Source organism: Arvicanthis niloticus, chromosome 14, assembly GCF_011762505.2.
Source record: "Arvicanthis niloticus isolate mArvNil1 chromosome 14, mArvNil1.pat.X, whole genome shotgun sequence".
Classification (NCBI taxonomy): Eukaryota; Metazoa; Chordata; class Mammalia; order Rodentia; family Muridae; genus Arvicanthis; species Arvicanthis niloticus.
This window is the reverse complement of record NC_047671.1, coordinates 51,866,610-51,885,870: the sequence shown is the minus strand read 5'-3', so window position 1 is coordinate 51,885,870 and position 19,261 is coordinate 51,866,610. Positions and strand designations below refer to the sequence as shown.

The following is a 19,261-nucleotide window of genomic DNA, read 5'->3' as shown; positions in this document are numbered from 1 at the left end:
CCAGTGTGTTAATCGAGTTCTTGTGGATCTGCTATATGCCTCTAATTTTACTCTTTTGTTTATGTCAGGATCTCAACATGACATTAGTACATAGTTCTTACTTTTAGTGTGTGTGTGTGTGTGTGTGTGTGTGTGTGTAGTCATTATTTGGATATTTCTTTTGTTGTATATACTTAAAGCCACATATGCATACCTTAGTTCCCAGCTCCCATATCCACAGAATCACATCAGTCTGGTGGTGCTGGCGAATGAGGAGCCACACGTGCCTCAGAGAAGTCAACAGGACTAGAAAAACCCGAGGTAGGTCTTTGCAGAGCACCTGGAAAGCCTTTGCTCCTCAACAAGAGTACAACACAGAGACCAGATCTTTGGAGTTGCGTTCTCTCTTGCGCCCTCTAGTGGTTCTGCCGGGAAGCAAAGACAGAATGGGTGGGCGGGGCCGGTGGTGACGGAAGTGAAGTCACTTCCGGGCAGGGGTGTTTGTTTGGACTGGAGAAGGGAGGCGGCGGGCAAAGCGCACGTCGAGCGGGGGAGCGGCGCTGCCTGTGGAGATCCGCGGAGGCCGACAGGATTCGTTGGCTACCGTCCCCGCTGCCGTGCACTGGGTGAGGGGTCCCGTCAGACGGACCGTTGTGAGGGCATGGCGACCCCGGCGGTCGAGAGGTCGCACTCGGAGAAGGCTGAAGGGGGTAAAAGGGCCGCCTAGGCTGTGGGCCTTCGAGCTGAGTTTGACCTCGGTTGTTCCTGGCTCATTTCCGCCGAGTTTGAGGGATGAGCTGGGGCTGGCTCCATCTATCCACGAAATGGCCGTCGCTCATTTTTCTCATTTCATTATGATTTCGATTGCACAGTCAGACTCTATCCGGGTCTTTTGTGACGCGCGAGTGTTGCTGGGATAGCACTTTCTTGCATTCTTCAATCAGGTTCCCCCGCCCCCTCCTGTTCAGTGTCTTTTCCCCTGCGCCCCGCTCCCCCCCTCCCCCTTTGCCACTTGGGCAACAAAGCTCATTGTTTCTACTCACTCTGCGCCTGCGCGTCGCCACGCGCTGTCCCTACTGCTGCGCCTGCGCGTTTCTGCTAATGCTGGGGTTGGGGAGAAAAGGGACTGGCAGGCTGGCGGTGTCCCAGGGGAGCACTCTGTAACGGTCGAACGGCTTGTATCTTTTTCAACCTTTTCCGTTTCTTCACCATTCCTACCCCTTTATTTTAAGCTTTATCGGGTCCTCCAGATAGGGCCGTTGTTTGGGGGCGATGGGAACACACAAGCAAGGCTTTACCTAGATAAACTTAAAAGACCCATTCAATTCTTACGATTTGATACTGTTTTTTTTTTTTTTTTAACTTTTCGTTAATATATGATTATTTACCGCCACTACTACTTCAGGGAAAGGAAAGAGGGTAGGATAGTAGGGCTTCTGGTGAGGTTAATTTTTAAAAACGTGTTGCAGCAGCCTGAGGTAATTTTCTAATATGTGCTAAAAGATTTGATTTGTTATTTTACTTTCCCTGATTTTGCAGCCCCAAACCCTAGAACGAATTTGGTTTTCAGTTTTCTGACAGCCTTTGACTCCTATGTCAGTGAACGTTCATTTTGCGTGTGTTGGGTGAGCATTCCTTGTATCGAGGTAGCACGTTTTTCACACGTTGCTTTTAGCAGTTGATAGGTGTTGGTTCATTAGGTAGCGTCTGAAGTTTCAGCTGTAGGTTTCAACTAGAAAAAGGTTCTATGCAAGGACTTTAATGAGATCCAGTAATTGTTGTTCTGTGGCTCTGGTTTGTGAATGACTGGATATTGAGAATAGTCTCTGTGTTAGTTAATGACCTTGAACAAAACCATTCTCACAAATATGTATTGCAAAGATAGGTAACTTTCAAAAAAAAATTATATCCTATTTATCTGTTTCTTTAGGGGATGGGGGGAATGGCGATTCACTGTAATGGTTAAAGGCTGTGCATATTGGTCCTTGAGAACTCAAACTGAGGTAGGTGATTTCTATCCTCTTTGGGACAGAGTAAGTTTATACCAGGTTTTACCTCCAGTAAACAATGAATCTTAGGTTTATCACTTTATAACTCTAGATAGTGTTGCTTCATTTTAATGGAAATTACACAATGTCTACTGTTCACCATTTTAATGGGTATTGTGGAAGATTGAAGGGAGTATAATAACCTTTTGGACTTTCACATCTTTGTATAATTCAAAGGCATTTTCATATAACATCGTGTGAAGTGGAACGGGTTTTTTCTTACCTATTTTAAAGTTGATAAAACAGCTTAACAGATTTGGCAAGTATATGTCATTTAATAATAACGCTAGGCATCGTTCTAAGTACTTTTATAGATATTAATTAAACTATGTGGTGGCTGGATTCTGTGAAACTCAGCACTCCTGTGGCTGTTTGGCTGTTGAAAACATGAAATATAGGGCCTAATGTGGTGGCTAACGATTTGATCCCAGTACTCAGGAGGCGGAGGCAGATCTCTGAGTTCAATAGCTATATAGTGAGATAAGGGGGATGCGGGGGGGGGGGGGGGGGGGGGGGGGTTGGGGGGAGCATGGATACTTGAAATATGGCAAGTTGAACTAAAGGACTAAAAAAGTAAATTCTAATTAATAATTAAAATGACTTAATTGGTACCATTATAAAATGGTCAGCTGCCTGAAGGGCTTGAAATAAGTCTTAATTTTGATACCTGTTAGCATAAATTAGTGTTTCTGATGTAGTTGAGCTTTTGATTAAAATGATGGAGAATGGTGAGCCATCCTTACCTTTACCAAATCGCCTTTATAACATTAGAGATGAGTGTTATAAACATTAGGGTTTTTAATTTTGTTTTGTTGTTGTAGTGCAACAGCTAACATCTCCAGCCCTTTGAGGCAGAGTCTTGATAAAGTGACTAGACTGCCTACCCTCTCTGCTTCCTTAGTAGGTAGGACTTTTAGGGTCTGCCACCACACTGGTAGGTTCTAGCCTTTGATTACCATTTTTCTGTAACACTTTGAATAGGATTTTTTGTTTCATTCCTACAGGTATAAGACCTGTGATTTTTAACTTGTACCTTCCTTTTGAGGCTTAGTTGTTCTAAATGATTTGCTAAGTTTGATTAGATCATATTTATAATCCTAGCATTTAGGAGGTTGAGGCAAGAGAATTACCCCAAATTTGAGACCATCCTGGGTTACAGTGTGAGACTGTCTCAAAAAAAAAAAAAAAAAAAAAAAAAAAAAAAAAAAAAAGTAGGTACAGGAGGCACTTGGGAAATTGAGGCAGAGGTTCAAGGAGTTCAAGGCTGCTCTTGGTTTACAAGATTCTGTTGGGGAGGGGGGAGCTGAAGATGTGGCTCAGGTGTTAAGAGTACATTGCTCTTACTGAGGACCCATGTTCTGTTCCCAGCATCATTATAATGGCTCATCTGTAACTTCAGTTCCAAAGTATCTGTTGCTGTCTTCTAACTTCCTCAGGCACTGAGCAACCTGTGATATGTATATATATATACCTGTAGGCAAAACACACATACAAAATTAAATAATCTTTTTTTTTAAATAGACTTTTTAGATTATGCCTGTGAGTAAGTGTATGTGTGTGTGTGTCATATGCCTGCTACAAAGATCAGAGGATGGAATAGGATCCTGGAACCAGAGCTAATGATGGTTGTGAGCTCCCTTGTGGGTGCTAGGAACTGAAACACTACAAGTGCTCTCAGCTGCTGAACCACCTCTTAAGCCCTAGGTACTTAAAATTATTACCCATTTTACATGTGAGGAAGGTGAGGCTCAGATTAAATAACTTATTGCACAGCTAATAAGAATAAAGCAAACTAATAATGATGAAATAATGTTGTTGTTGTTTTAATCTTTTGAGTCAGGCACACTGTATAACTCTGGCTAGCCTGGATCTGCCTTTTGAGTGTTGAGATCAAAGGCATGCTCCATCTAGCACTGTCTACTTCCTTGCTTTCCCCCCTCCCTTGCCTTTTGAAAATAAGTCTTGGCTATATATATAGTATGTATTATGTATACATGACTTCTTAAAGATTATATTTTGTGTATATTTATCTTATGTGTATGACTACACTGTCTTCGTCAGATCCCAGTACAGATGGTTGTGGTTGCTGGGAATTGAGCTCAAGACCTGGAAAAGCATCCAGTGCTCTTAACATATGAGCTATTTCTCTAGCCTCCACACCCCACCTAACCTTTTAAACTCCATATTTTCTCATTTCAGTCTCCCCAAAGTGCTAAAGTTACAGTTGTGCTCTTAGGATGCTCTTGTAATTATTACCTTGTGGTGTCAAACATGACAGGATTTTTTTTTTTTTTTTTTTAAGATTTATTTACTTTATGTATACACTGTCACTCTCTTCAGACACACCAGAAGAGGGCATCAGATCCCATTACAGATGGTTGTGAGCCATCATGTAGTTGCTGAGAATTGAACTCAGAACTTCTGGAAGAGCAGTCAATACTCTTAACCACTGAGCCTTCTCTCCAGCCCTATGACAGAAATTTAATGCTTCCCCAAAAGGACTAATGAAGATATTTTTCTCTTGTGAATTTTGTTTTGTTTTTGAGACAAGATCTTTCTTATTGCATATCTCAGCCTGGCCTAGAACTTAATGTGTGGTCTGGGATGGCCTCAAACTCAGGGCTTTTTCTACCTAAACTCTTTGAGTGCTAGAATTAGAGATCGGCATCACTGTCTGCGCCTGTTAGAATATTTATTTTTATTTAACACATGAAGAGACTGGTAGACTTTAGAGAGCATGTGGTAGGGGTAACATAGAGTGCACTTAAAAGATAAGGAGCCACAGAAGAAAAATTAATGCCTTTCAAGGCAAATTAATGAAAGAAACAGAAGATAATTCTATTTGAATTTTAATGACAATTATTAAGAGATGAAATGTGGAAAAAGACAATAAAACTATATTTTAAGTTTTAATAGCACTATAAAAGGACACTGCTGGAAAACAATATGTGAAGAATTTCAGGTAGGAACAGAGATCATAATCAAGTTCCAATAAGCTCCTAAATTGAAGTGGCTGCCTGATTTCTAAGCAGTATTAATTGAAAAAGATTAATGTAACAAAAGTCTAATAAAATTTATAAATTCAAGGCTGGGGAGAGATAGTTCAGTTGTTAAGAGCATTGTCTGCTCTTCCAGAGGTCCTGAGTTCAATTCCCAGCAACCTTATGGTGGTTCACAACCATCTGTAATGGAATCGAATGCCCTTTTCTGGTGTGTCTCAAGAAAATGACAGTGTACTCACATACATAAAATAAATTAAAATATTCATTAAAAAATTTATAAATCTTAAGTTTTAAAACCTAGCCATCTTCTCTTCCCCTACCTCATGTAAGATGGGAATAAGTTCTCTAAATCCCTAGTCAGCTCCTACCCCTATTGATGGGGTTGGTTACTTGTTTTTGTGGTGCTGGGGATTTAGAGCCCCGAAAATAACAAACATTCTAACACTGGGCTATACTCCCAACCCAATAGGCCTCAGTTTTATCTTTTTTCTTTCTTTTTTTAAATAATAAAATTTCAAAACTTATCTTGATAGCTTTTTAATCTTACGAAGACTAGCTTTCCTGCCTCTTGCCTCTTGAGTAGCTGAGATTATAGGAATTAGGTACTTACTATGCCTGGCTATCTGTCAGTATTCACAAGAGATAAAAATTAATTCCCTACAACAGTGAAGCCTGAAATAATTCAGTATAGGTTGTTGACTAGAAACACAAAAGTCTGAAAGTTTGGTTCAGACTAAAGTTTCTACTCAAATATGAATGGCAACAGACATTTTTAAACATACAGTTGTTTGGGAATGTGTAAGCCCAGGAAGCCTTGGGGGCGCGGGGGGTGGGGGGCTCTTGAAGTTAGAACAGGGAGCTGGAGGGAGAACTCTGATAGGAGCACTGGCTTCAGAATACCCAGATGTGATTCCTAGAACCATATCATGGCTCACAGCTGTAGTTTCAGGAGATCCATGCCCTCTTCTGCAGGCACCAGGTATGTGTATGATGCACAGACATACACTAGAACAAAACACACATATAAAATGAGACGAAAATATAAAACAATCTACCTTTCAGGAGCCCTGCATCATCTTTAGAAGTCCAGTTTCCAGTGGACTAGGAATGGATCCTGATTGCTGATGGCAGTAATGATCCTGGCATCTTCTGTAGAAAGTGCTGCTCTTCTCTTCCTCCAAGGGCTATGTGAGTTGTTGCCAGGATTATGTCTCCAAAGAGGCATACAGCAAGTGTAGTTTGTTGTGGTTTTCTGAGCCTACAGATAAATAGAACAACATACACAAACGTCAGAGGTTTTTGTGTGTCTGCATCTGTGACCCATTCCATTTTCTGTGAGATGTGAATGACAGGAAACTCATGTACATTAAATTAATCGTAAAATTCAAATGTATCAAATTAAGAGAAGATAATATAAGAAACAAGGATGAATGTCAAGAGTGGTGAGACTTGTAATGTCAGTTACTGTGAAGCTCAGAGGGGAGGGTCTCTAGTTCACAGGCAGCCTAATTTACAAAGACTTTTAAAGGCCTGGAAATAGATAACTTGAGCACTCATTGCTCTCACAGAGGACCTGAGTTTGGTTCCCAGCAGCCACATGATGGCTCCCAACTATCCTATTGGAAACCAATTCCAAGGCATCTGATGCCCTTTTCTGACCTCCACAGGCTCTAAAAGACCTAGCAAGGGCTGTAGGCCAGTGGAGAAGAGTGCTTACCTGGCATAAATGAGGCCTTCAATTTCATTCCCCAGTACTATAAAGAAAATAAAAAATGGTGAACAATGAACCAAGTAAAATAAAGATGATAATATGAATTGTTAAGTAGTCAAAAGTTTGTTTCAAAGATACATACTAGGGCACTCAGGAGAGCTGGCCCTGCCACTGGTCTGCCCTGAGGTGCAGTCTGTACCTGCACCCCAAACCCTTCTCCACCTTGGGCAGGTGAGAAAGGTAGTCCTGCCTCTTGCCAACTGCAGCATTGGATGAGCTAGCTGGGCCAGTGCTGGAGAGCTGCTGGGCTGACCAACTCAACTAACATCCAGGCCCAAATCAAGGACTTTGAGTTAGGGGCTTTCATCTACCCCCCTCTATGAACTGTTGGAGCTGGTCCTGCAGATCCAAAGCTGCAGGATTTCCAGAGTAACAACAGATTATAGGAGAGGAGTCCCTGTGAGGATTTCAGTATTATTGATAGTGAGGTAGAAGCCTGAGGCCTCAAACCAGACCACTGACTGCTTACTGTGAACATTTGCAAGTAGACAAAAGGGTATATATACTATGTGACACATTACAGCTTCTACAAGATGATTTGTTTTCTCTGTGCTTCTTTTGAGAGGGAGGTTGCAGAAGCAGAGGACCGATACAGAGTGATGGGGAGATGTGTGGCATTGGGGTACATGATGTGAAATTCACAAAGAATGAATAAAAAGTTAAAAACGGGGCTAGAGAGATGGCTCCAGTTAAGAGGATGTAGACCTCTTGCAGGCCACAAGAATTGAGTCCTCAGCACTCATCAGGTGACTCACAGTGCCTATAAACTCCAAATCCAGGTGATGCAGTGCACTCTTCTAGCCTCTGTAGGCACCTGCACTTACACATACCCTAGTGAAAATACAAGAAAAAATAATGTATGCTAGCTGATTGTGGTAACAAAGGCCTATAACCTCAGTGTTCGGAAGGCTGAGGCAGGAGTATCATGAGATCAAGGATAGCCTAGGTTATATAAAGACCCTATCTAATTTTCTCCACTCTCAACCAAAGAACTGAGTATATGCTTGGTAGTACAGGATTTACCTGGCTTGTGTTCTGATGCCCTGGGTGTAATCCCCAACACAAAAGAAAAACAGTTTAACCCATAGGAAAATAACTAAGAAAATAAACATCATGAGGGAAATATTTAATCAAATCTAAAAAGGTAAGAAAATTATACATGGCCGGGCGGTGGTGGCACACGCCTTTAATCCCAGCGCTTGGGAGGCAGAGGCAGGCAGATTTCTGAGTTCGAGGCCAGCCTGATCTACAGAGTGAGTTCCAGGACAGCCAGGGCTACGCAGAGAAACCCTGTCTCGAAAAACCAAAAAAAAAAAAAAAGAAAGAAAAAGAAAAAAAGAATAAAACAACAACTGGGTGGTGGTTGCAAACTCCTTTAATCCCTACCACTTGAGGCAGAGGCAGGTGAATCTCTGAGACCTTGAGGCCAGCCTAGTCAATGTATGAAGTTCCAGGACAGCTAGAACCACATAATGAAACTCTTGCCTGGGGGGGGGGGGGGAGATGCTAGCACCCTGTAAGACAAAATTGAAAGACTAGGCAGATAATGAAATTGTTTTGTAAACGATTTAGAAACAGATCTATATAGGCTTATATGTCTGTCCCTTAGAAAGTACTATCACCAGACAGTTAAATGCTCTTTTCTTTTTCCCCCTTAAATTTTGTTTGTTTCCACTGGTTTTCTCTGTGTAGCTCTGGCTGTTCTAGAACTTGCTTTGTGTTGTGTTTTGTTTTGTTTGTGGGGATTCAAGACAGAATTTTCCTTTGTAGTTCTTGATGTCCTGGAATTCACTCTAAACCAGCCTGAGCTGGAGCTCACAGAGGCTGGACTGCTTCCTGGGTTCTGGGATTAAAGGTGTGGGCCACCCCAGACCCCATCTTTTGTTTTTATTTTTTAAATTTGTATGTCTTGTGTGTAGGTGGGTATTCTGCCTGTAAGTATGCCTGTGGCACTGTATGTGTGCAGTGCTCAGGAAGTCACTGAGGAAGAGGGCATCTGATCCCCTGGGACTGGAGCTGTAATTGTAAAACTAAAAAGACTCACTCTTCCAGTGCTCTTAGCCATTGAGCCACCCTGGTTTTTTGGTTTTGGTTTAAAATGAGATCTCACCAGGATGAGGGCTTTCTGACTAGCCTAGACTGGCTGACAAGCCCCAGGGATTCACCACCTCAGTGCTACCATGACAGCATACACCACCACGCTCCACTTTTTATTTGGGTGCTGGGAATGGAACTCAGGTCCTCATGCTCTTGTGACAAGTACCTGGCTAGTTTTTTGGTTTGGTTTGGATTTTGTTTGAGTCAGGCTCTTGCTATATAACTGTGGCTGGTCTGGCCCTTGCTATATAGCCCAGGCTGGCTTTAAACTTATAGTAGCTAGCCCTTTGACTAAGCTTCCCAGTTATTTTTTCATTAGTTTGCAGTCAATGTCTCCCTCAGTAGCCCAGGCTGACCTCAGACTGCTGCTTCACTTGGACTCTTTCCCTCCAGGATCTCAGGCATGCAGTGTTGTACCTGCCCTGTGTATATGTCACTGCTCTAGAAGTGGTGGGGCCTGGGAGAGTGGAGCCAATAGAAGAGGCCAACCAAACTCTCGTGCAATAGCCAACTTTATTTGGAGCCTCAGGCTTAAAACCCCTGGGGATTAATAAAGCTCACCTGAATAAAGTTCTCTTGAGTTAGTCTAGCTATATACAATCACAAGAACAAGCCACACATTGCATAAGTGGCTTTCCAGAGCATATAAAGGATAGTTTAAACATTTAATTGAGTAACAGCAGCAAACAATAATGAATAATCTGATGTAAATTCACTATCCTACACCTGGGCAGAGCATGAAAATATTTTCCAAGAACAATTCCAAGTTTTAAAGAAACTGAGGTCACGGGCTCTTATTTTCTTGAAGTGTGCTCACAAGCACTCAGAATTCTCATATGATTCCATACCTGGGCCATGTTCCAGCATATGTAGGCATACACTTTTCTTAAGTATATACCTAGGAGATAGAATTGCTGTTCCAAATGATAGTCTTTGTTTAAACTATTAAGGGCCTGGCATAATATTTTATAAAGCAGTTGGTGGCATGTTACTTTCCTGCCCTCAGTGAGTGAGGGTTCTGGTTTCTCTACATTCTTTCTTAGACTTACTATAGCTCTCCTAGGGGGTGTGGTCTGCTGTCTTATTGTGACTTTGGATTGTATTTCTCTAATGGATGTTTACTTTAAACGCTGCTTATAGACTTTTTTTTTTTTTTTTAAACTACAAGAACTGTGTAGCTCTGGTAGGCCTAAACTCAGCAGAGGAAATCTCTTCCTTTGTTTCCTGAGTACTGGACTTAAGGTGTGAGCTTTGTTTTTATAAGCCATCTGTGTGTCTTATATATCTGTCTTATCTTTGTTGAAATCCTTTCCCTGTTTGTATTTGATGGGAGTTAAAATATTTTTTGGTGAAATGTCCATCTGTCTCTCCCCCTTTCCCCCACCACACCATGGTACTAGAGAGTGAACACAGAGCCTCATACCACCACCCACCCACCCACTCCTGCCAAGACAGGGCTTCTCTGTGTGGCCCTGGCTGTCTTAGAACTCACTCTGTAGACCAGGGTGACCTTGAACTCATAGAAATCCACCAGCCTCTGCCTCCCAAATGCTGGGGTTATAGGTGTGGGCTGCCACCTAATGCTACCTCTTCTTCGTGCTCTACCACTGAGTATCCAAAAACAGCCCCAACGGGTTTAAGACAGTATCCCACATAGCCAGGCCTCAAATTCCCTATGATGAGGGAGGTTTTGACATTTTGATCTACCTCACCCTCTCCAGTGATGGGATTGATCATAAGTGTGTGACATCCGTGTCTATGTGACATGTTCTCATCTTGGACGTCTTTGTTGCAGCTTCGGAATCTTGATTCTTTTTAATTTTGTTTTCATTCTTGGGATATTCTTGTGAAAGTCTGTGTGCTTTTTCTAATCCAAGCATCTTTCTTGTATCCTTTGTCAAATGTAGATGTCTTTGTACTGTGTACTCAGTGAACAGTATATTTCATAAGGTTGCTGTAAATCCCCAGCATCTCTTTTCACCATCTTTCGGTGACATAATCATCAAGATTCCATAAGCCTTTCTGGCCTGAACTGTGTTGTGCAGTGATGCTTCCTCAATTGAATGGAAAACAACCCACTCTGGAAAATCAGCCTCTGATCTCCACATACACGTGCCTGCACTCAAACGAAACAAAACTTTTTTTTCTCAGACAGGGTTTCTCTGTGTAGCCTTGACTGTCCTGAAACTTACTCTGTAGACCATGCTAGCTTCGAATTCAGAGATCTGCCTGATTCTGCCTCCCAAGTGCTGGGATTAGAAGCATGCACCACCACCACTAGACTTTCAAACATAAATTTTCAAGAATTATTTTTTTTAGTTTTAGTTCTGGAACATAACTGAAATCAAGTTTTAAAGAATTTTCGGGCTGGTCATGGCAGCACACACCTTTAATCCCAACGCTTGGAGGCAGAAGCAGGTGAATCTCTTATGTTTGAGGATAGCCTTGACTAACATAGTTCCAGGGCAGCCAGAACTATATAGTGATATTGTGTCTCAAAAAAAACAAAAAAAAATTATTTTTAATGTGGGAGCCAAGAAGATGACTCAGTAGATTAGGGCGTCTGCCTGCAAACCTTACTGAGCTTGACTCATAGTGCAAAGAAAGCACCAACTTAGATAGTCTTACTAGTTTCCACACACATCCGATGACATGTGCATATGTCTATATCTCAGACACAGCATATGTCATACTTTTTGTTGAGACCGGGTCACACTGTGTTGCATTAGCTATGCTTGAACTCCATATGTAGGCCAGGCTGGCCCAGAACTCACAGACATCCATCCACCTGCCTCTGCTTCTGAGTACTAACACAAAAAAAAAAAACCTTTTTAAACAAGGAGATGGCGCCAGACCTCTGGCTCTCTTATATGTCCGTGTCCCCACACAAACACTAAAATTGTTGTACATCTATACCTCAAACCTAGCCCTCAGCTCTTAAAGTCATTGTGGAAAAAGAGAGAAGCTTTCCAACTAATGTAGCATGTGCCTCTGATACCATGATGGGTGAGAACAGTGTGCTCATTAAGTTTGTATTCCACTTTAAAGGTTAAAAACGACAACGAACACCAACCATGAAAGATCCAAGTCGCAGCAGTACTAGCCCAAGCATCATCAATGACGATGTGATTATTAACGGTCATTCTCATGAAGAGGATAATCCATTTGCAGAGTACATGTGGATGGAAAATGAAGAGGAATTCAACAGACAAGTTAGTTCTGTATACAGACATGTTTCTTTTCATAGCTTCATATCTCAGATATGTGCTTGGCACTGAACTCTTGTGTGTCTAGTCCTTTATGTGCACTAGGGATTTATGTGCTACCACTCCTATTTTATTTGGCTGCCAATTACTGTCAGACTAAACTGCTCATTGAAATTACTTGGGCAGCTGGTTTCAGGGTCCCACCCTAAAGATTGATTCAGAAGAATAGGGTGGAGCCTGGGAAACTGAAAAGAGCTCCCAGATAGTTTCAGTTTGGAAGCCACTGTCTTAAAGAAGTCACATCTCTATTACAATGCAAATCCAAAAAATATTTAGAAAACTGGAACAGACAGACCACAGATATCCTGGTTCAAAATTATCTGCTCTTCACATGAAGAGCCACCTGTCAGTCTCTGCCTTTACCTCCCAAGTGCTAGAATTAAAAACACATGAGCCATTAGGCCTGGGTTTTAGATTATTTTTACTATTTATGCATGTGTGTACAAGTACCTTCAGAGCCAGTAGAGGGCATTGGATCACCTAGAGCTGGAATGGAGGCAATCATGAGCTGTCCATGTGGGTATGGGAACCAGACTTAGGTCCTCTGCATGAACAGCAAGGACTCTTTACCATTGAGCCCTCTCAACCCCTTTAAGGGTATGTGTTTCTTTGTTTTGCTTTGAGAGTTGACCGTGTCTTCTCCATCATACTGAAATCAGTTGAGGGGTTTTGAATCTTTACCTTTGAGATTTTCTCTAGTCTTTATGGAGGTTGGATTAATGCCTGGATATTTTAAGGCTTCCTGGGTAATTCTCAAAAATTCCTTTAAGAGATCATTCCATTACTTTTTACTTTGCTATTCTCAATGGGATTTTTTTCTGTAGAGACAAGAATAGCCCTAAACAGATGTTGCTAGGTCTTTATGGTAGTTTTGGGCATTTCTTCCCCCCCCCCCCCCCCCCCCCCCGTAGTACAAAAGCAGGGAGGAAAGTTTTTAGCCTTTACCTTTTGGTATTAGGAGGTCAGACCCACCGCCACCGCTTTCTGCATAATAACGCACTGTATCAATGAATTACACTCCCAGCTCTGACATGTGGGATTTGTGTGGATGTGAACTCCACATATCTCAGCCTTCAGAGTACTGGGATTACAGCTGAGCCTGGCTGTTAAGAGAACATTTGAGAAACTCATCAAACTGTGTCACAAGCTGGCCTAGAACTTGTAGTAGTCATTTTATCTTATTCTTCAAGTGTGAAGATGATAGTTGTAAACCACACAGCCAGGCACATTATGGTTTGATTTGGTTCTGTTCTCCTGAGACAAAGTCTCACTGTGTGCCTCAGCTGGCCTCAAACTTTTCGATACCTGCTCGCCTGCCTCCTGAGTTCTGGGATTAAAGGCATACTTGGCCCTTACATTAAGATTTCAGATTGCATAGTTTAAGATATTTTAAGCTACATGCTATAATTAACCCCTTTTGTTGTAAATCTAGATAGAAGAGGAGTTGTGGGAAGAAGAATTTATTGAACGCTGTTTCCAAGAAATGCTGGAAGAGGAAGAAGAACACGAATGGTTTATTCCAGCACGAGATCTCCCGCAAACTATGGACCAAATCCAAGACCAGTTTAATGACCTTGTTATCAGTGATGGCTCTTCTCTGGAAGATCTTGTGGTAAAAAGTCATTTCTTATCTTTTTATTAGGCCCTACCTCATCTCCCATAAGTGAAAAATCAGCTGCTCTCTGAATAAGGAAGAGTTCTGAATCTCTTGTCCTTTGAAAAAGCTTCCACTTTAGATGGCAGCAGAGGTCTCCTGTCTCATTTGTGATAGGGAGCTAACTTCTTGTTGCTGCTTTCAGCCTTGATGTTGCATTAAACTCAATGTTGCCCTTGGAATATTTAAGTGTCCTAGACAGGACTGGAAGCTTTGTATCTTTGTATAGTGTAGCCTTGGCTGGCCTCAAACTTCAATACCTGCTCGCCTGCCTCCTGAGTTCTAGAGGCAGAACTAAAATACTGTAAAAGGCATGCACTACCATACTTGGCTCTTACATTAAGATTTTGGATGGCATAGTTTAAGATATTTTAAGCCATATGCCATAATTAACTTCTTTTGTTGTAAATCTAGATAGAAAAGTAGCTTGATGAAAATTTCTTTTTTTAATTTTAACCTAAATGTTTGGTAAAATTTGGAATTTTTACCTGACAAAATTTCTTAGATCTCCTGATTGAGTTTCTTCGAGATACATTTACAAGCTCTTGGCAGTAAAAGAATACAAACCTAGGTTCAAATTCTTATTTCTCAGTCTTGTCCCTGGTAATGTGCTTGCAATAAAGTTTTACATTATCACTAATGTAGAACCTGAGGAGTCTTTTAAATAAATTTGTTTCATGAAGTGGGTGGGTAGTTGAAACAGAGTTTCACTCTAGTTCCAAGGTGGAACTCAATGCATAGCCCTGACTAGCCTCAAACATGAGCAATCTTCATGCCCCAGACTGCCAAGACCTAGAATTAGAAGCATGCCACCATGCTCCACAAGAATTTGAAATTACAATTTTTTTCTGGTTTTGGATGTTCACTTTTTTGTTTTGTTTTGTTTCGTTTTTTGTTTGTTTGTTTTTGTTTTTGTTTTTCGAGACAGGGTTTCTCTGTGTAGCCCTGGCTGTCCTGGAACTCACTCTGTAGTCCAGGCTGGCCTCGAACTCAGAAATCTGCCTGCCTCTGCCTCCCAAGTGCTGGGATTAAAGGTGCGTGCCACCACTGCCCGGCGGATGTTCACTTTTTTGACCAAGAAAATTATCTGAACTCCTAGGCTCTGGAATTTCTCAGTTGCTTTCTATTTATTATGGATTAGTTTACTAAGCTGTTCATATTAATCACCTAAACTTGAATACTCAGACTTTCAGCATCCCAAAGGATGCTTTGCAGTTCTCCCCAACAAGCTTTTGGAAAACATTCTGCTGCTAAAGAACAATACAGAAAATACCAAAATCTTCATTGTGGCATGCCCTTTTCAGTAAATGACAGGAACTGAACTGGTGTATGAGCTGGTCTGTCAGGACATATTTGCCTATTGCTACTTGAGTCATTTCACATACTACTGATGCTCTGATGAATAAAGGCTTAATGTAGAGCCTGGATTTGCATAAATCCATAACATAGAAACTGAATTATTTGACTCAATCTATTCAAGATTGCTTTAATTCATTTTTAGACTTCTCTAGCTTCCAAAAAAATTATATATTCAATAATTCTGCTTTTTAAAAAAAAAAAAAAAAAAAAACAATTAAACCATGTTTGCTTTTCTTCCTCTTAAGGGTTTTTAATTTCTGTATATTTAATGTTGAAAGTCAAGCCCAGGCCTAGAACATTCTAAATAAACATTTTTATTACTGGGCTAGATTTATTACATTTTTATTTACTGTCTAGATTTATTACAGATTTATTTCCCCTGTGTGAAGGGAGAGTACTTATCTAACATTATCTAAATTATTGGTCCAGTATGTTATTTAATATTATGTTTTAGTCTTAAAAATACATGGCATTGGAATTCTGGGTTTTGTTTTGTTTTTCTGTCTTCATGTCTACATCTACCCCTGGACTCTGTCTGGTTTCTTTTTTCTCAATTCTCAGCCTCCAACTCTTCCTCTCCATTGACTCCATGCTTAGGAAAGAGGAATGAGGAGACAGGAATGTAGTGCAGGCTTAGAGACTTGGGCTGACTGAAGGATGGAGTCACAGGAATTTGGAGTAGGCAGAGCTGAGATCTCCAACTCAGGTCTTCTGTCTCCCATGTAGTTTTCTTTTCCTGTTACGCACACTGCCTCCTATGGGAATTAGAAAACAACAGCTGTAGAAAGATAACCCCCAAGTTTTCAGTGAATAGAGTAAGTAAAATTCCCTAATAGCCAACAGTGCCCATTAATCAGACTGAGAACATGTATTTAACATGTTTGGAAGTATTTTCATGCATCAGGCATGCTTGAAAAGAAAACCAAAACCTTATTTCACGCTATTTCTTACAGTTTAAGTGAAGTTAGTGGGTTTCTTTTTTTTTTTTTTTTTTTTTTTTTTTTTTTTTTTGGTTTTTCGAGACAGGGTTTCTCTGTGTAGCCCTGGCTGTCCTGGAACTCACTCGGTAGACCAGGCTGGCCTTGAACTCAGAAAACCGCCTGCCTCTGCCTCCCAAGTGCTGGGATTAAAGGCGTGCGCCACCACCGCCCGGCAGTTAGTGGGTTTCTTGTTATACTTAATGTCACTTCCTACTTTAGAAGTTGATATAATAGGATATAGAGAGCAAGCGGTGGTGCACACCTTCAGTCCTGCATTTGGGAGGTACACAGGCGGGTGGATCTCCATGAGTTTGTGGCCAGCCAGATGACATTCTTTCTCTGCCATGAGTTTGGGGGGTAGGAAGAACCTTAGAGTCCAATCTTTTGTATTTTTCTGGAAGATTTTTACATAAAGGTCTAGGCTGAATACTTCTGAGAATTCACAGTCACAGTCATCTGTAATGAACTTGCTTCTTCTTCTTCTTTTTTTTTTTTTTTTTAAATGTATTATTTTCCAGGTCAAGAGCAATCTGAATCCCAATGCAAAGGAGTTTGTTCCTGGGGTGAAGTACTGACATGTCTGAGCAGCCGGCCGCTTTTGGTGGATGTAGCACAGTTTCCACACTGGGAAGGCAGTGTTAGAAGACTCCATTGTAAAAGCTCTCTCTCGTCACTGTGTTACACTTACGCATTGCCAAAGTTTTTGTTAGTCTTGCATGCTTAATAAAAGTGCTGAGACTGTTACTAAGTAAGAAGCTGTCACACAGTTACTGAAAGTAGAATTGGCCGCATGGCTTAATGTAAAGACAGCAACGGAAGAAGCACCAGTCAATTGTGACAAAGAACCAAATTAAATCACCTCCAAATCTCATTGAATTGTCTGTCTTTGAGGCTAAACTGGTCCCTTAGGGTTAGTTGACACTTTAATGTCTACACTTTGTTTCAAAAAAAAAAAAAAGTAAGTTAAGTAAATAAGTTTAAATTAAGTTCTGATTGTTAAACAGATTTCTTAGTTGCATTTGTCCATCAAAAATAACTTTTTCTGAAGAAAAATCTGTTACCTTTTGAAGTAAGTAATTTCACAAGCATGTCTCTGAGGTTTCACGGGTGGGGGTCAGATAGGAGCTAGTCTGTCTGGCTTTTGCCTGGTGTATTATCATCATGTTAGGAATACTGAGTTCTAGTGTTAAACCTGAGGAAATGCAATTTGAGGCTTGCATCTTCTGAAGATTGATTGCATCATAGCCATCATGTGTGAAGTCTAACATAGGACCTATAGCAGCCCATAATCCAACTGAAGCACTCGAAAGACGGTAGCATGACTTTGGTGCTCTTCCTTGCTTTGTTAACCATCATGACTATAGTCTGCAGCACAAGTTTTCTTTTAACAAAGCTAGAACAGTTTTGGCTTCTTAAACTTCATATTTGAGTAGGTTAAGCTGCCATACGTGTTCAGTGTGAATAGTGTTTAAGTTGAAAATATTGTAAAAAAATTATATTTTTTCAAAAATATTTAAAAAAATAAATGATAGTGGAACCGAGCTGGTGCTTGTGTTATTGGTGCAGACTCCAGACTTCAGCATGGTGCTCACCTAGTGTTGGCAGTGGGCAGCCCTGTTGTGAGGTGTGCAGAGGAGGATGCGCTCCAGTCCACGGTAGCCATGCAGGTGTCTGTCCAGTGTTTGACAGCCATTTTATAAACTGTGGTTGGGCTGGGGATATCTGTTAGTGGCAGAGCACTTGCTTGGAATGTGTAGGAGCATAGATGTTTCTTAATGTTAGAGAGCTGATAATTGAAACAGGCCATGTAGCCATTTAGTGTATTTGAGAATGGTGTATTCCTACATAGCCAAGGCCAGCTTTGAATGGAGAGTCCTCCCACCTCGGGTCTCTAGGTGCTGGGGTTACCTTGCTCTTTGTATGGCTCCTTCTTTTTGAAAAACTTTAAGGTGTTTTTTGTTTTGGTCTGGTTTTTGCTCACAGTGCTAGAGACTGAACTTGGGGGCTATTTTATGCATGCTAACCACCACTGTTCACTGTCAGCCACATGTACTTCTGACTGTCCTGGAACTTGTTCTGTAGTCCGGACTGGCCTTGATTGTCTACCTCTGCTGGGATTATGCCACCACGAGCAGCTAATGAGAGTCTTTTTACTTTTTAAAAACAGTTCCTTTAAACTAATAAAGAGGCAAGTGTTTTAATTTTCTTTTTTTTTTTTTCCCTTTTTTTATTAGATGAGTGACTATTGTCTACAAGTATGTCTGTGTATCCCTTTCAAGCCTGGTAGCCAGAGAGGCCAGAACAAGACATCAGAGCCCTAGGACTGGAGTTACAGACAATTATGAGCTGCCACATAGCTTCCAGGAATTGAACCAGGGATCCCTGGAACAGTAGCCTTCTGTTGGTTTTTGTTTGGTTTGGTTTTGGTTTTTGAAACAAGGTCTCCCTTCATAGCACTGGCTATGAAGGATACGGCAGGCTGGCTTCACTTCACAGAAATCTGCCTGCCTCTGCCTCCCAAGTCCTGGGATTAAATTTGTGCCACTACATCTGGCCACAGGCAAGTTTTTAAAAGAAGCTCTGGAAAAGAGAGGCACGCTTGACATTTGTTTGGGAGGACGGTAGACATAACACATTCAGTCTTTTGTTTTCTGCCTGCTCAGAAGCAAGTGTACATGGAGCACCACTCAAGCCAGCTTCAGTCTCCTCTGCCTGACGCCCTAGAGCAGGCATTATAGGGTTAAGCCACCACTCACAACTTTGACTGACTGGACTGTTTCTTGTTTGAGGGGGAAAATATTTGAATTAACTAGAGCCAGGTGTCTGCATTCTCAGCAGAACTAGGATTTAGAGCTGCCCACATGTTTTGAAGCTTAGAGATAAATGGTCGCCCTTATAGGCTTGTATTAGCAGGGTTTTGGTAACTGAATTGTGATTTTAATTTTATGACTACTATCACTGAAACAAATTAACGTGGAAGGATCTCTCCTGTTTACAGTACTGTTGGTGTTTCCAACCTTTCCAGTCTCAAAGATATTACTTAGGTGTGGTAATGGTAATACACACCTATAAATTCCTGCATTGGAAGGGCTGGAGAGATGGCTC

General features: G+C 41.3%; 2 protein-coding genes across 9 annotated transcripts in view; one reads left to right on the top strand and one right to left on the bottom strand.

The window, feature by feature from the left end:
• Positions 1–453: 453 nt before the first annotated feature.
• Paip2 (poly(A) binding protein interacting protein 2) lies at positions 454–17,697 on the top strand. 6 transcript variants are annotated; one of them, XM_076912817.1, is made up of 6 exons: positions 487–605; positions 1,910–1,982; positions 6,092–6,217; positions 11,946–12,109; positions 13,596–13,775; positions 16,675–17,697. In XM_076912817.1, exons 4-6 carry the CDS (start codon positions 11,972–11,974, stop codon positions 16,729–16,731), a joined length of 375 nt encoding a protein of 124 aa, XP_076768932.1. In that variant the 5' UTR covers positions 487–605; positions 1,910–1,982; positions 6,092–6,217; positions 11,946–11,971; the 3' UTR covers positions 16,732–17,697. The 6 variants fall into 6 exon arrangements, with proteins under 6 accessions (XP_034373716.1, XP_076768935.1, XP_076768933.1 ...); XM_076912819.1 differs by lacking the exon at positions 487–605 and adding an exon at positions 1,085–1,145; XM_076912820.1 differs by lacking the exon at positions 6,092–6,217 and having other exon boundaries at positions 474–605.
• Positions 15,401–19,261, bottom strand: part of Slc23a1 (solute carrier family 23 member 1) — a 14,824-nt gene continuing 10,963 nt past the window's right edge. For all 3 annotated transcript variants that reach the window (XR_013103789.1, XM_076912815.1, XM_076912816.1), the window contains exon 17: positions 15,401–15,931. The gene's annotated coding sequence lies outside the window, so the exon portion shown is untranslated. The remainder of the gene's footprint in view (positions 15,932–19,261) is intronic.